Source organism: Magnolia sinica, chromosome 3, assembly GCF_029962835.1.
Source record: "Magnolia sinica isolate HGM2019 chromosome 3, MsV1, whole genome shotgun sequence".
In the NCBI taxonomy this organism is placed as follows: Eukaryota; Viridiplantae; Streptophyta; class Magnoliopsida; order Magnoliales; family Magnoliaceae; genus Magnolia; species Magnolia sinica.
Window position 1 is genome coordinate 110,495,168 of NC_080575.1, and position 14,508 is coordinate 110,509,675.

At 38.4% G+C, this 14,508-nt stretch overlaps 1 protein-coding gene across 3 annotated transcripts in view; it reads right to left on the minus strand.

The window, feature by feature from the left end:
* LOC131240695 (protein CHROMATIN REMODELING 20) overlaps positions 1 to 14,508 on the minus strand; it is a 103,104-nt gene that overhangs the window by 67,105 nt on the left and 21,491 nt on the right. For all 3 annotated transcript variants that reach the window (XM_058239109.1, XM_058239108.1, XM_058239111.1), the window contains 4 exons: positions 14,125 to 14,315; positions 13,794 to 14,037; positions 6,820 to 6,933; positions 1,184 to 1,267 (listed from right to left, as the gene is read on the minus strand). In XM_058239109.1, the coding sequence (XP_058095092.1) occupies positions 1,184 to 1,267; positions 6,820 to 6,933; positions 13,794 to 14,037; positions 14,125 to 14,315 (633 nt within the window). The remainder of the gene's footprint in view (positions 1 to 1,183; positions 1,268 to 6,819; positions 6,934 to 13,793; positions 14,038 to 14,124; positions 14,316 to 14,508) is intronic.

Consider the following 14,508-nt stretch of genomic DNA (forward strand, 5'->3'; position numbering starts at 1 on the left):
ATTGCATCCACATCATCCCAGTATTTTCGTCAACCAAAAGGTTATCTTACAGTTTCACATTTGGTAATTCTAATCAAAGACTCAGAAGAAGTTTCTTTCATTATTTTTAACAAAATAATATTAACTGATATGAAGAAAAACTGGCAAAACAAATATAGGAAACCAACTGAAAACTAGATGATTCAAGACACAATTAATCCCCAACAGAATATTTCTCTGCCAACCTTTAAATGATTGGCAACTTAGCCAAGTTGATAGACAAGTGCATACATTAACATATAAGATAAAGAATCAATGACACAAAAGAAAAGAAAAACATTTTCCAAAAACTGACTCGAGTTGAACTCAGATTTTCTTAATCTAAGAAGAATATTCTTTTGACTGACTCAAAAACTCAGTTAAATATTTAGGCCCCCCAAAACATAAGGTTAGTTTATACTTTGAAAGCCAAGTAACTCTGACCCAAATCCAAGCACAACTTATTAAAGCATATTTATCAATGATATTCTTGTTTTTCCAACAGAAGCAGAGATGTGTATAGGCAGTTTCAGACAAGAACAAAAGATAAAATAATAAATATAATTTTTTAACAAAAAAAATAACATATTCACAAAACAGATTGTTCAAAAAAAAAACATATTCACAAAATAGAATGACCATTTTAGCCCAGCTCATGATCCAAACTTCTTCTTCTTCTTCTTCTTCCTCTTTTTTTTTTGGAAGTAATCATGGTCCAGACATAAATTGCAAAATGTAAGGAATACATTAAGCCTTCAACCTGCGTTAAGGGCTTTGGGAGGAGAAAGAGGATTTCAAACATAAGATTAAAACCACATCCAATCTTCTTTTTTATCATTTTTATTTTTATAACTAACATTCCCTCAAGTCGTGGAGATCAGAGATCACAAGCTAAATTGGCCAGAAATTGAAATGTTCACTCAAACTTTCAGCAGAAGAAAACATTTTAAAACAGACCAGAATGTCCAAAATGAACCAAAGCACAACCGAACAGGGAACGGTATTTTTTGGTACGTGTATACTTACTAATTTCCTTACCTGTGCAAATATTTTCACCCAGCCAAAAACAGGATAGAATTGGAAACTATTTGAGGAAAAAAATTTATCGAACTTAAGTAGGCACAGAAAATGCTTAAAAGCCAAAAAAATCCTGAAAGAGGATAACCTGACAACATCGATTTCTACGTCTCCTTTGCTTCAAATTAATTTGCAATTTCCGTGCAGCATTTGCATCATCTTCTTCTTTGACCTGCCAAGACAGATATTATGAACTGAAGAAATCCACAAAGAACATATGCAGAACTCTTGATGGGACTTGTTAATAAATTTTTTAAGATAAAAGTAATCGCCAGATATTCTAGTGGAATGCACTAACATCTCTATTTTGGGGAAAGCACGGAAAATGCATAGAACTAAAAAAGTATTTTTCAATAAACTTTCGGTGATTTTGTGAAGTATCAGTGATATACTTGAACAAGATTTCAAACAACCTTTTTTTTATGAAAGATACTTCAAAAACAACCTTGTTTTATTAAATAAAATACAAACCACTCACCACGCCAACATGAGCACCTTGCATATCACCAAACATGGCTTTCCTAGGAAGTTTAAAAAAATTTAAAAAAAAATTTAAAAAAAAAAAAAAAAAAAAAAAAAAAAAACAGCAGATTGGACCCAATATATTAGGTTTTGAGAGGGCTCAGATCCATCATATTTATGTACACAGATTGAGGCTGCATTTGGGGGTTGTCTTGCATGGTTGGGCACAAATTGTTCAGGCAATGAACCATAAAACCACACAGCATCACTAATCAAGGAAAACCAAGCATTCCTTCTCAAAGCTATGTCACTAATTTCCCCACGACAAATGCACATCCCAGAAGTTCCTTACAGTTGTTAGACACCCTGCCAATATTTCTGAAGTCCTCAACAGAAAAGACATTAGCCTTTTGAACCAAGGGCCCACCTCTCCCACAGGTTCAGAGGACAAGAACTGTATTCCCATTCCAATCATTAAGAATGGTTCCGGATCCAGAAAGGCCAGTCATTGTGGAGGAAAATAAACTATAATTCAGTTCCCACATTCCCTTCATAGGACACTTGCACACTAGTCTACAAGAGGTCATGTTAGAGACCGAGGTAGAAAATATCACACAATTTCAATTGGAGGGAATATCCAAAGCTGAATGCTGCTAAATTGCTTATGAGAAAGGGCACAACAAACAAGGTACCCGTCAATATTATTATCAACCTAACAAACAATGGAGATTCTTTTGGGACCTTAAGAGAGCATCAATGGACGCATGTGATGGATGGTTTGGATATACTACACCCATCATAGTGAGCCCACATGCAATCAAGAAGGTTTTTAATGGTGCGTGTCCCATCCCAATTGTTCCCTGTCATGTGACCCACCAACTGAATCAATCAGCCTGTTTTTTGGGGGGCCTGGGAGAGTATTAAGGGATGAACATGATAGATAGATTGGATGTGCAGTGCAAATCATGGAGGGCTCCACAGATACTGTGTATCAACCAGCACACTCTGCTATGTATAATGTCTTTGCAGGTGTAGGCTATGTAGAATGTCTTTGCAGGTGTAGGCTATGTAGAATGTCTTTGCAGGTGTAATCCCTTCGCATGTAATCTGACACTTGGGGATTTTGCCTGTGAAGTGTTTACAACTAGCAAACATTTTACGTCCAAAGTTTCCCATCCAAACATTATTTGCAAACCCTTCTAACTGTAAATCCATCACAACTGAAGGATTTTCCAGGCACCCAAACGAGCCCAAAACGGAACCCCAGCCCATCCTTGACAATATCAGCAACCACCCCTTGAAAAATCCAAATGAGATTGAAGAATTTGAATAAGTAACAACAAAATTAATCCGTATCGTCACGATAATCAAAAAAGGAAAAAAAAAAAAAGGAAAATGATTCACTGACAACTTCGCCTCTTTGCATGAGAAACATATATTAGGGAAGCCAAGGACTTCTACCCCAAACATGCTCCTAAAACTGCAATCCATGCTAACTATTACAACCTCCATAAATGACTTCCCACCTACATGTCCACCCACCCTCCATTTTCAATGGTGAAATGGCACCTTTTACTACAGGGTAGCCTCAAAACAGTTCAACAAGAAACATGTTTTGATTTTAATGTTACTTCAAGCTCAGCCTTAAGACCTCATAATTAATAGATGTATAAAATCACACACAAAATTCTAGAAGTCAAACCCGTGACATTGCCAAAAGTCCCTCCTCTTCTCCAAATGATATGCATGTTCATTGTATACTGCAGGAGTCATTGATTGAAGAAACTGATTCCATCAACACTAAGTGATGGGCTAGGGAAAGCAAACCCATGGATATAGAAAGACTGCACTGAGGAGCTTATCAAGGTTCAAGTTTCCTTTCTTGATTTTAAAACGAAGAAAATGTAGAAGCTGAACTTTAGCAGAAGGTGTCTTTTCTGCCCTTTATTTATCAGCAACTCATTTTCTATTTGAGATATTTTTGGCTACTGACAGATGATTGTCATCTCATTTGTATAGTATTTCGTCATCACCGCCACTGCTGCCATCATCATCATATCCTTGTCCCAGACTCCCAGCAATTTGCTGCTAGCTCCACATGCTCGCTTGACAAAAGTTCAACGACCAGCTCGCACCTGACATCAACCCTCCTTTACGCATGGAGGGACCAGCTGGCCACCTGAAGTCTTAGTTTCGTTATTGTAAAATAAAAGTTGGCTAGCCATAAAATTATATTTTTAGAAATGCCAGACCAACAAAAACCTATTTATCCAGTGAATTGACTTCTATCAAAAACCCTACAAACCAATTCAACCAAAAAATAAATACTAGCCAGTTTTTGACAGACGAAGTGCTCCAACCTGTTTGGTCTAAAAAATTGATTAGACAATTTTGTCTAGACCGGCTAGTTGAGAGAGGCTACTTTATATTAACTTTTTTAAGGAACTATTCATTATTCCATTATCAATAATGAGAAGTCTTTTATGTTATATTTGCAAGGCTTTTCCCCTGTTACCAATTTAAAACAAAAAAGATGCTATATATGGCAAAGAAAAATTTTGCTATCAGACCTGGTAAAAGAAAATAAAACAAACACTAAACCATCTAAGAACTAAGAAGCAGCGTTCTATGTCAAAGAAAGCTTCTGCTTTCTTACCTTTTAAATCTCATTTTTACATCAAACTGCAACTTAATTGTGGGGGATTCTGTTCTATAAAATGTACTTAGAAATAGACAGGCTTCCAAGCAAAGCCCTCCAAATATTTGGTGATATGTTAATCATTTTTTAACCAAAAAAAAAAAATTTCCTTTGCACGGAACAACCCCCCGAACCCATTTAGCATATTCACTAATTTTACTCTCATGACATTTGCATTTATGAGCTCCAGCTGTAGAAGTTCTCAGATTTATAATGAACTTGCAATTCCAAAAATATTGTAATAATTTCATCTCTCAGTAGACATCTTCTTCCAATTAAGATAGTTTATTTCTTTAAATTAATACTGCAGTTTATTTCTTTAAATTAATACCGCAGTTTCTAATTATTTTATTCTTTAAATTATTATTGGACTTTCTAATTGCTTTTCCCTTCATTTTCTTTTTTGAGAGATCTTTTCCCTTCAAATCAATTTTTGACTGTAATAAAACTCTTTAGTTAGGTGTTCTACTTCAGCCCAGACAGGCTAGACCAACAAGCTCGAAGATTAGGCAGCTGGCACAATCATACAAATGTTGAACTTGGATTTCTCCTCTAGACGTTTAAAGTTACGATCATCATAAGCACTTCCACACACAATGCAAGTGAATATCATAAAGATGAGCCAATTAAGAGCCATTTCAATTCGTGTCTTGAATGACTACCCTAAAGACACAAAACCAACCATTAAAGAAAATTAGAGAGTAATGATTACCCTAAAAGTCAAAAAATCAACCATTAAAGAAAATTAGAAAGTAATGATTACCCTAAAGTCACAAAATCAATCATTAAGAAAATTACAAAGTAACATTATAGCAGTGTTTGAAATATCAGTTTAGCATGATCTATCGCACACTTGGGGTACAAATACGTATCAGTTAGCACACAGGACATATCGTTTGTATCGGGCAATTTATAGCACTTTTTGGGAAATATAGGGAAACATTGGGGAAATGGTTGAATTTTCCAATGAAACTTTAGGGATTGTTAAAAAATACCTTAATACATACTTTTAAATCATAACATCTCAAAAAAGAATTGCACATAATAGGTTTCCTTTGTATAGGGTCATAAGCTATGCATTGTCTAACTTAACCAATGCAACTATATTTAAATTAAATGCATAACATTTATAAATATATCAAGACATGCATGAAAACATAATTAATTCATTCAAAAGCAAAAACGAAGTAGAAATTGAAAAACATACCTATTAATGACTTGATTGGCTATGGCTTAGACCCACATAGAGTTGCATGATGGCCCACCTTGATGAATGTGTTGTATATCCACTCCGCCCATCCGTTTTCTCAGCTCATTTTAGGACATTATCCAAAAAGTTGGACCACACCAGTGGAAAAAGTGGTGAATGACCATTAAAATATTTTTATAGGCCTCAAAATTTTGGGATCAAGCTGATCTTTGTACATTACCATCATTTAGGTCTGTTTGATCTTATGAATAAGTTGGATGGAAAATAAACATTACTGTTCTGCTTAAAGTGAGCCCACGAAAGTTTTTAATGTTGGGCGTTCAATCAGACCACTATTTCATGTGGTGTGGTCCTCCTAAGATTTGGATCTGCTTATTTTTGGGGACCACGTCCTAAAATGGGCTGGAAAAGGGGATGCACGGCGTGGATATACAACAAGTTCATCAAGGTGGGCCCCACTAAGGTGTTACCTAGGTATCACCTAATCTGCTCCCCCAAAGGGTTTATTCAGTATGCAATTTGCTTAGTCAAATCCAGGAGGTAAAAAGCGAATTGGGTGAGACCCTGACCGGAGACCCCACAGCCCACAATTTTTTGTACATTGGTTGTCGAAATCTTCTTTGCAGTATAAATCTACCATTTAATCAAAGAAAAAAATAGGAAATTTCTTTTCACGTTTACAGCGCACAGCTATCGATTGATCGAGTGGCCAACCGAATTCTACTTCCGATCACGCAATCTTCTTCTACAAGTACCGAAATTCCATCTTTTACATCGATTGAAAGCTTTTCCCTTAAAAAATCATTTTTTTCAGTAATTATGCAACCCCGACGTTCTTGGCCCTTTTATCGTAGAAATTATTGTGCGATATTGTGCGCTATATCAGTGATATTGCAAAAAATCATGCGATATATCGCAGGATACACATTATTCTGTTTTTTTTTCAGTGGGATTTTTGACGGGTTTCATGCCGCTGGCCAGCAATAACGATAATATCGGCCAATAGTATCGATATTGCGAACACTGCATCAGAGTGAACTGATACAGATTGTGGTGCTGAATGGTATCATAACAATTGTGATTGGGAAGTCTGTTTCTATCAAGTGATAACAGAATCTGACAAGATGGTATCAATGTTTGCATGAACAGAATCTTGCAACAGCAAAGAATGATTAAGCTGACTCACATCAGGAAGTTCTGTAACTAATATAAATTGAACTTTTACGAAACCCATTAAAATGTGCAGACAGATCCTGAATATGAACCAAACATAATTGATTTATCAAGGGATTTCAAGTATGAAATAAGCATAATTGATTGCTAAAAGGATCCAATGCAATTGACCCTTACAGACCTTTCTAAAGTTTCTCTTTTGTTCTTCAGAAAGATCAATATCTTTTTCATTTGCAAGTGCATCGGCATAAAATGGATCGCTGGATGTGCACTCAATGTCATCTATCTCCTCCACCTGGATAGGAAAATAATAAGGTCACAAAAACATCTGAGGTGCTACAAGCAATACAACCAATTTATGACCAACACAAATTGACGAAGACAATGGCTTAGTTAATAAACAAGAATTGGCGAAAGGAATGACATAACATGTTTTTTATAAAAGGGATACAAGAAAATTCAAGAACAGAGCAATAGATAGAAGTGTTGGGGTCTTTATAACTTTATAGTGAAAGGAAAAAAAAAAAAAACTAATGTAACATTGACGTATGCAGTCCAGACAATCAAGAATAGGAGTACGCAAAATTACAAGCATATAACCAAAATTCCAAATCCAAAGAAAATCCATGAATTTGAATAGTTCATGGATTTACCAAATTCACACTCTCATTTCCATGATCCCAAACAGGGCCTAAAGGAACTTATTAGAAATGCAACACCCAAACAAGCAAAGAATACAGCCCCCTACAAGACCAAGCTGCTAAGGCTCCCTCATTACAAAAGAAAACCATTCCACTCCCCCATGAAATCATCACTTCTACACCCAGAAGAATCCTCAAGGACAAGCTTGAGAACTCACTCTACTCTGCACTCCATCAATCGCCTGACTCTGATTTTCATATTACTCAAATTAGATGTGCTGCTGTTCGTATCCTTCCAAACGGACCAAATCACCATCATGAAACACATTCCACAGAATCCATACTTGATTCTCATAAAGGCCAAGTAACCAACACTCAAAGAATTGACAATCATACCCATACATTGACCACAACAGTCTGGACTAATGAGGCACCATGAGCAAATCTCACTAGCGAAAGGGCAGTGCATAAAGAGATTGTTCACACTTTATGTTCCTCAAACACATGCAACACCCATAAATGATAGTTCTTACCCATTTCTGAGATGGTCTATAGTCAAAATCTTATCACAATCCACCACCCAATCAAAGACTTTTATCGAAAGAAAAAGAAAAAGAAAAAAAAAATCATAAGAGATACTCACACCCGTTACCGTATATAGACCTTTCCCTTGATCATGGATAAAACCCTTTGAAACTGAAGATACCCCTGCCTAGTAAAGCATTCTCTCATCACACACACACACACACACACACACACACACACACACACATTCACTCAAGGAACCACAATGTATAAAAGATGTTCCACTAGATGGAAGATGAGGTGGAGTGGAAGATCATAATGTAAAGGTCCTTTTCAGTATTGTTGTGGGCAATATACTGTTCTCGATCTCTGTTGGCAATTTGAAAGTCTTTGGGAGGTTCGGGGTGATAGCAGAGATGTGTTTACCGCATAGGAGAAAGTCATGGCTTCGATTGGGATAAAGCCTACAAGGCTATTTCTGCATTTACAGCACAAGGACAAAGCCTGTAAGGGCATCAACATGATAAATGGGCATATGCTCTGAGGTCATTTAGGGTGTATGAAGCTAGGGAAATCGAGTCTAAGAGGGAAGACATCAGTATTTTGATTTACATTTTGTAAAGGCAAATTGGGGTAAGCAGATTGGAGTCAAAGAAGAGAAAATTGCTTCCCATAAAACCAAGAAGAGAAAATTAGGCCTGCCTAATGCTCTAATGGATAGGGCAGTTAACAAGCTGGTTCAAGAGTTGGATTCGGCCTGGATTTTGAACTGTTCGGATCGGGCCTGTTCAAAATTTTAATTTTGACCAGACCAAGCCCGGCCCATTGACAGCCAAACTTGTGGATAATCTGGTTAGAGTGCCTGAGGCATTTGTAAACGGGAGAATGAAGAAGTTGACTTATAGTCTTGTGGCAACAGCTTCCTATGGTGGTGTTTCTATTTGGAGATTGTGGAGGTTCTGAAGAGATCTTCTTTTGATGCTTTAAGGATTTCAGTGATGCTATTATCTGTAGATCATTTCCTTCCCTTTAACTCAAGGGAGGATATGGTGACATTTTTTCAGATCTAGCCTACAACTAACAACGTCTGTCGAACACATAGAACTTGTGTCCATCAGAAATGGTGACAAACGGTGGACCTGGATTCACTTGTTCGGCATTCCGGCTCACGCTGGGACAAATTCTGTGATTATAGAGCTAGGATCCATGTTTCGTAAGGTTGCAGAGTAGGATAAGATGTTCTCGAGGACTTTTTCATGTTTGTAAGGATTGAGATGTTGTTGCTTGTGAAGGCGGTAGTGTGCAAGGTAGTCGACTTGGAGGTTGGGGAGCTCACATTACCCTATTTTGCCTCTTTTGAAGCTCAGGCCATCATCAACGCCAATCAGTCAAGATGTTCACAGTAGGCAAATGGGGAAAGGAGAAGTCTCTGATTCACCTGCCTCGGATCTATATGTTGATGTGTGCCTTGCAAGGGAAGATGATAAATTGATGATAATCGGAGGTATTGCGGAGGTGCAATGGGGGCGACAATGTTGAGTCATCAGTCAAATTCACTTGGAAAGGTAGCAGGTGAATCTTACAGGGTTGGAGTAGGGTATGAGACTTATATTGGTCCAACTAGACATACAATGCATTGGGATTGGCGGTAGTTATCACGTGGGAGAGTGTTAAGGTGGCACCCAGGCCCCAACCTGGTTTAGTCCAATAACATTGAGAGGACAACTAGAGCAAGCTTCAGTCTTTTCTTCTAACAGAGGATTGTTGTGCCTACTCGATGTGTTCATCTCAGAGAGTAGTGCTGAAGTTCAATCAGGCAGAGACGCCTGTCACTTGGCTACGGATGTTCTTGAACAGATGGCAAGGGGGCAGAATTTCAGTGGTTTTGCGATTCAAGAGGGTAGTTCTCCCATTCCTATTCATCATATTCATATGAGGGCTCAGCTCAGCCCTTCCGAAACTGTAATATTAGGCTTTCACCATCTTAGGCAGATTAGATTGATTTGAAATCAATCTTTAGTTGGATGAGGATTCTCGTTGAAGATTCATTTAGGGTCTATAAAAGTGGGTGAGGGGAGAGGTTGCAAGAGGCAGGCATTCCAAATTTTTTTTGTGTGAGTTATCTTAAGTATTGTAAGAGAATAAGATTGATATCAATAAAATTATCTCCCTTTCTACTCAAATATTCTTGTGGGTGTACACTTGTCCATTTCTTTGTGATTCGGGTGTCAAGATCCCAGTGACTTAATAACCAGGTTGCAACCAACCTTGCTTGTTCTTCTCCCCCTTCCTCTTCTTTCCCTCTCTTCTCCTCTGTTTTCTGTCGTAACCAGTGTTCGAGTTGTCAATATCACTACAAGTTTCGTTGGCCGAAGATTAAAAGAAAACAATATTATTATCGCCAATAATATCACCAATAATCGGAAATGCAAGGGAAACATGAGGAAACATGGGGAAAGCGATGGAATTCTACAGTAAAACTTCAGAAGATGCTAAAACACAAACATTTGCATATTTAGGAATTAAAAAAAAAAAAAAAAAAAAAAAAAAAAATTGCAAAAAGAATGCATACATAACAAGTTTCCATTTAATTGGGGCCTAAAAGCTCGTGTTGTCTTCCATCCATCCGACCATCCATCCAACCATTCCATCCATCCAACCAACCAACCATCAAACCAACAATCCCATCCAAACATCCATCCAACTGTCTCATCCAACCATCCAACTATCCCATCCATCCCATCAATCCCAACTATCCATCCAAACCTCCATCCATCTATCTATCAATCCAACCATCCATCCAACCATCCATCCCATCCCTCCATCCATCCCATCTATCCGTCCATCCATCTAACCATCCATTCATTCAACCATCCATCCAACCACCCAATCCATCCATCCATACAAACCGTCCATCCATCCATCCATCCATCCAACCACCCCATCCATCCCATCCAATCATCTCCATCCATCCCATCTATCCATCCAACCGTACATCCAAACATCCAACCATCTCATCTATCCATCCAACCATCCCGTCTAATCATCCAACTATCCCATTCCAACATCCATCCATATATCCATCCCATCTAACCATCCATCCATCCAAATGATTTTTGAAAATATTGAAATTAACTTTATTTTGATTTTTGATAAGCAAGAGTCCATGAATCAAAGGTTTGGATTGTTTAAACAATCTAATTTAGAGACCGTGGCTTAGTAAGTTCTACAACTTAATTAATCTATTTAAGTTCATATATGAGCCACGTGTACAATTCCTGAATGCTAGTGTATCATGCTTCATACACTGCCTGTGTATCGAGCATCAAACACTGCCCCAGTATCATAAAACTCATACACTACCTGAGTATCATACACTGCCTAAGCATCATATGCAAGGCTCTCTCATTTGTTGTACCTTGAAAATGCAAAGACCTTGCCTTGAAAATGATAGAGAAACTTTTTAGTTACAACCTTTTCAGGTTCTCAGTCTAGTTTTTTACAGGATCATTTACTGAGCCTTGAAAATGAGAGAGAGAGAGAGAGAGAGAGAGAGAGTCATTGCAATGGAAGAAGAAGAACAATGTGCCCTCACCTAGATTCGAAGAAACTACAACAGGTTTTATCGATTTTTCTTTTTTTTTTTTTTTTCCAATTCTCAATGTATTTATGCAAAACTGACACAGGCTATTTCGAGATTTTCGAGCTCTAGGTGTTATTGAGCAATAAGATTGCGATTTTTAAAGGAAAATGGGGTAGTTTGCAACTGTCTAAAAGGAGGGGTAGTTGTGGTATCTCGCTGATATCGCCATTTATCGTATTTGTCGATAATTCCATCGATAAATCGTTGATTTCAGTAAGAGATACAAATAAAGGGGGTTTTGTTGTCGCTGGTTCGGCGGCACCAAAATTATCGAGAATATTATCGATTTTTCGACAACAATGGGAACACTGGTCGTAACTGCTTCCTCCTTTCGCCAATGATTTCCAACCTCCACTTCCTCTTCCTTGCCTACTAACCTATTAATAACCTCAGGCTCATAGTTCACCTTCTACACTGAGAACTTCCGGCCCTGTTCATCTCCACCATCACCCTCCTAACATCTTTCGGGTTCCTGAGCTGAACAAACGCAAACCCCCTATATTTTTAGGAGACCCTCTCCTTAGGGACAATCACCTCCTTCACCGAGCATACACCCCTATAAAAGCCCTCCTGAAGTTAAGCTTCCATCCCACTGGAACTTTTCTGCAAACAATGTCGGAAGCTTGGACAGGGGTTCAGTGTTCCTAGCATACCTTGCCCCCTTAGATTTCCCCTTCAGGGACATGCCTTCCCATCTCGATTTCACCTCTTGTCACTTCTATAATTTGCTTACCTTTCCCTTACATCTCCCCAACTCAAGGACCTACCAAGAGATCGAACCTCCTCCTCTATTTTCCCCTCCCACTCCCTCTCCTATTATTAGCTTCCCTTTCCCCTTACTATCTTCCTTCCTTTTACCCCCGACATCATTACTCCCACTCCTTTCATCCCTTGATCGACTTCGACACTCAACCTCACCTACCTGCCTACCTGAACTCTTTGCCCGCTTCTTCCCCGAAGCGGGATGTAAATTTTCTCCTGAATCACCATCTGTCAAGGACGTCCTCACAATTGGCTCTCTCCTCTCAAGCGATTCCCCCTCAAATTATCCCCTCACGAGAACTCTCCCATTCCTTTCTTTAATGAAAAATATGAAATAAACAATTAGCCATGGTTTTGAATGTTCGTATCGCTCAGTGGTCAGGAACCAGGCCGTTGCACAGTCGAAAAGTTCAGCATATTAACTTTCAACCCTGAGACAACCTCAAAACATCGAATCGTTGTACACAAATTACTCACCTTCTCTTGGTCCACTTCACTAAATAACAGCGTATCATCCGTGAACTGAATATGGGAGATCGGAGTGGTCATTCCTTCCACTCTAATTCCGCTTAAAATGTCTGCATCTTGACCTTTATGTAGCATTCTGGATAAGGCCTCCCCGACTATAAGAAAAAGAAACGGAGACAATGGATCACTTTGACGCAACCCCGTGGAGCTTTTGAAGAAGCCTTTTTGGGAACCGTTGAGTAGTATTGAGAAATAGGCCGAACCGACACACTCCCCCATCCACCCTCTCCATCTCTCACCAACACCCATCTGCATTAACATATACTGAAGGAAGCCCCAGTCCACATGATCATATGCCTTCTCAAGATCAAGTTTACATAAGATACCCTTTGATCTGGATTTATGACTTGAGTCCAAACATTCATTCGCTATAAGGGCACTACCAACTATTTGTCTTCCCCAAACATCTTATACACAATGCTTGCACATAGTAAATACGTATAACATCTACCAAAATTTGAGGTCCAACAATCATGGCAAGCAGAAAAGCCGGATAAAAATCACTCATCATATCCCATAGTTTTGACCGAAGAAATATTAGCCATGTTAAACAGAAAATCATTGGTGGCAACAAACAAAATATTTTGAGAAAATATGGACACACGCCTCTATAAAATTGCAATTTCATTCATTCATCATTTCTGCTTCCAGCTCTTAAGGCGAAAGAAAATACACCAAATAATTAACGGTGAAACAAATGCAGTCTTTCAAGGATAGAAAAGAAATCAAGGCATCAAATATATGATTAGAGTAAGTGGCAAGGAATCAAAGGAATGTCAGGGCACCATTTGGAAAGTGTGTGAAACCCTATTGTGCATGATTTAGATAGAGCCAACTACAATATTCAAATTGGATCATGTTTAGAAAGTGTGGACACTCCACCACACATCAAGCAGAATGGATGAAGTCTGTCGAACCATCCCCATATGCAAAGTGAGATCAATGTAGCAAAGAGCGGATTTGAGCACAATTGGCATTTCAATTCAACTAATGGCCATTTCACACAATGCAAATATAGAATTTTCCAGATGCAGCCCTATATAAAAGATTCACTACCTCATCAACTCCGGGCAACTTGAGCCCCAATCTTGCAGCTTGCTGGGGTGTACTGGCCAAGTACACAGAAGCCCAGTGTTTTCCACCAAAGGAAGTGTCAGATGCCTTATGAGATTGAATAAGGTCATTAAATGAGCTCCAATCCTTCTCCAAAATTTCTTTCGGTGCATCTCCATTATCTTCAATGGAAAGTTTTCTTCCAAGATAGCCACTAGCACCTTCCTCCACCAATCTCCCCCGCTGTCTGGTCCCAGGATAGGTAAATAAATTAAGCAGCACAACATTAACCAATGTGTTACCCATAAAAACCAATATAATTAAATAGTCATACCTCCTTACAGGCCGACAGGATTGCAGATACTTTTCTGCATCTGCAATTGATTCAGCAATTTCATTAGTTGCCTGAGACCCTACCCAGAGTGTCCGTCTTTTCCAAGCTTCAGTGCAGCAACCATTAGGTGCCTGACTTTCAATCCATTTATACAGTTTAGGAAGTTCAATACCAGCCCCATCAAGTTGTTCCTGTGTGCAGAAAAAAAATGTGTCAATGCAACATGAGTAGAATAGGGACTTCAAACATTCAAACATAGTTCTATATTTTCATGAGTTGAATATAGGACTCAAACATTTGAACCTAATTCTAAATTCTCAAGTCTTATAAAGTAAAATACTCTCACATTTCATACAGTTATGCTAGCTCAGCAACTCATGATGC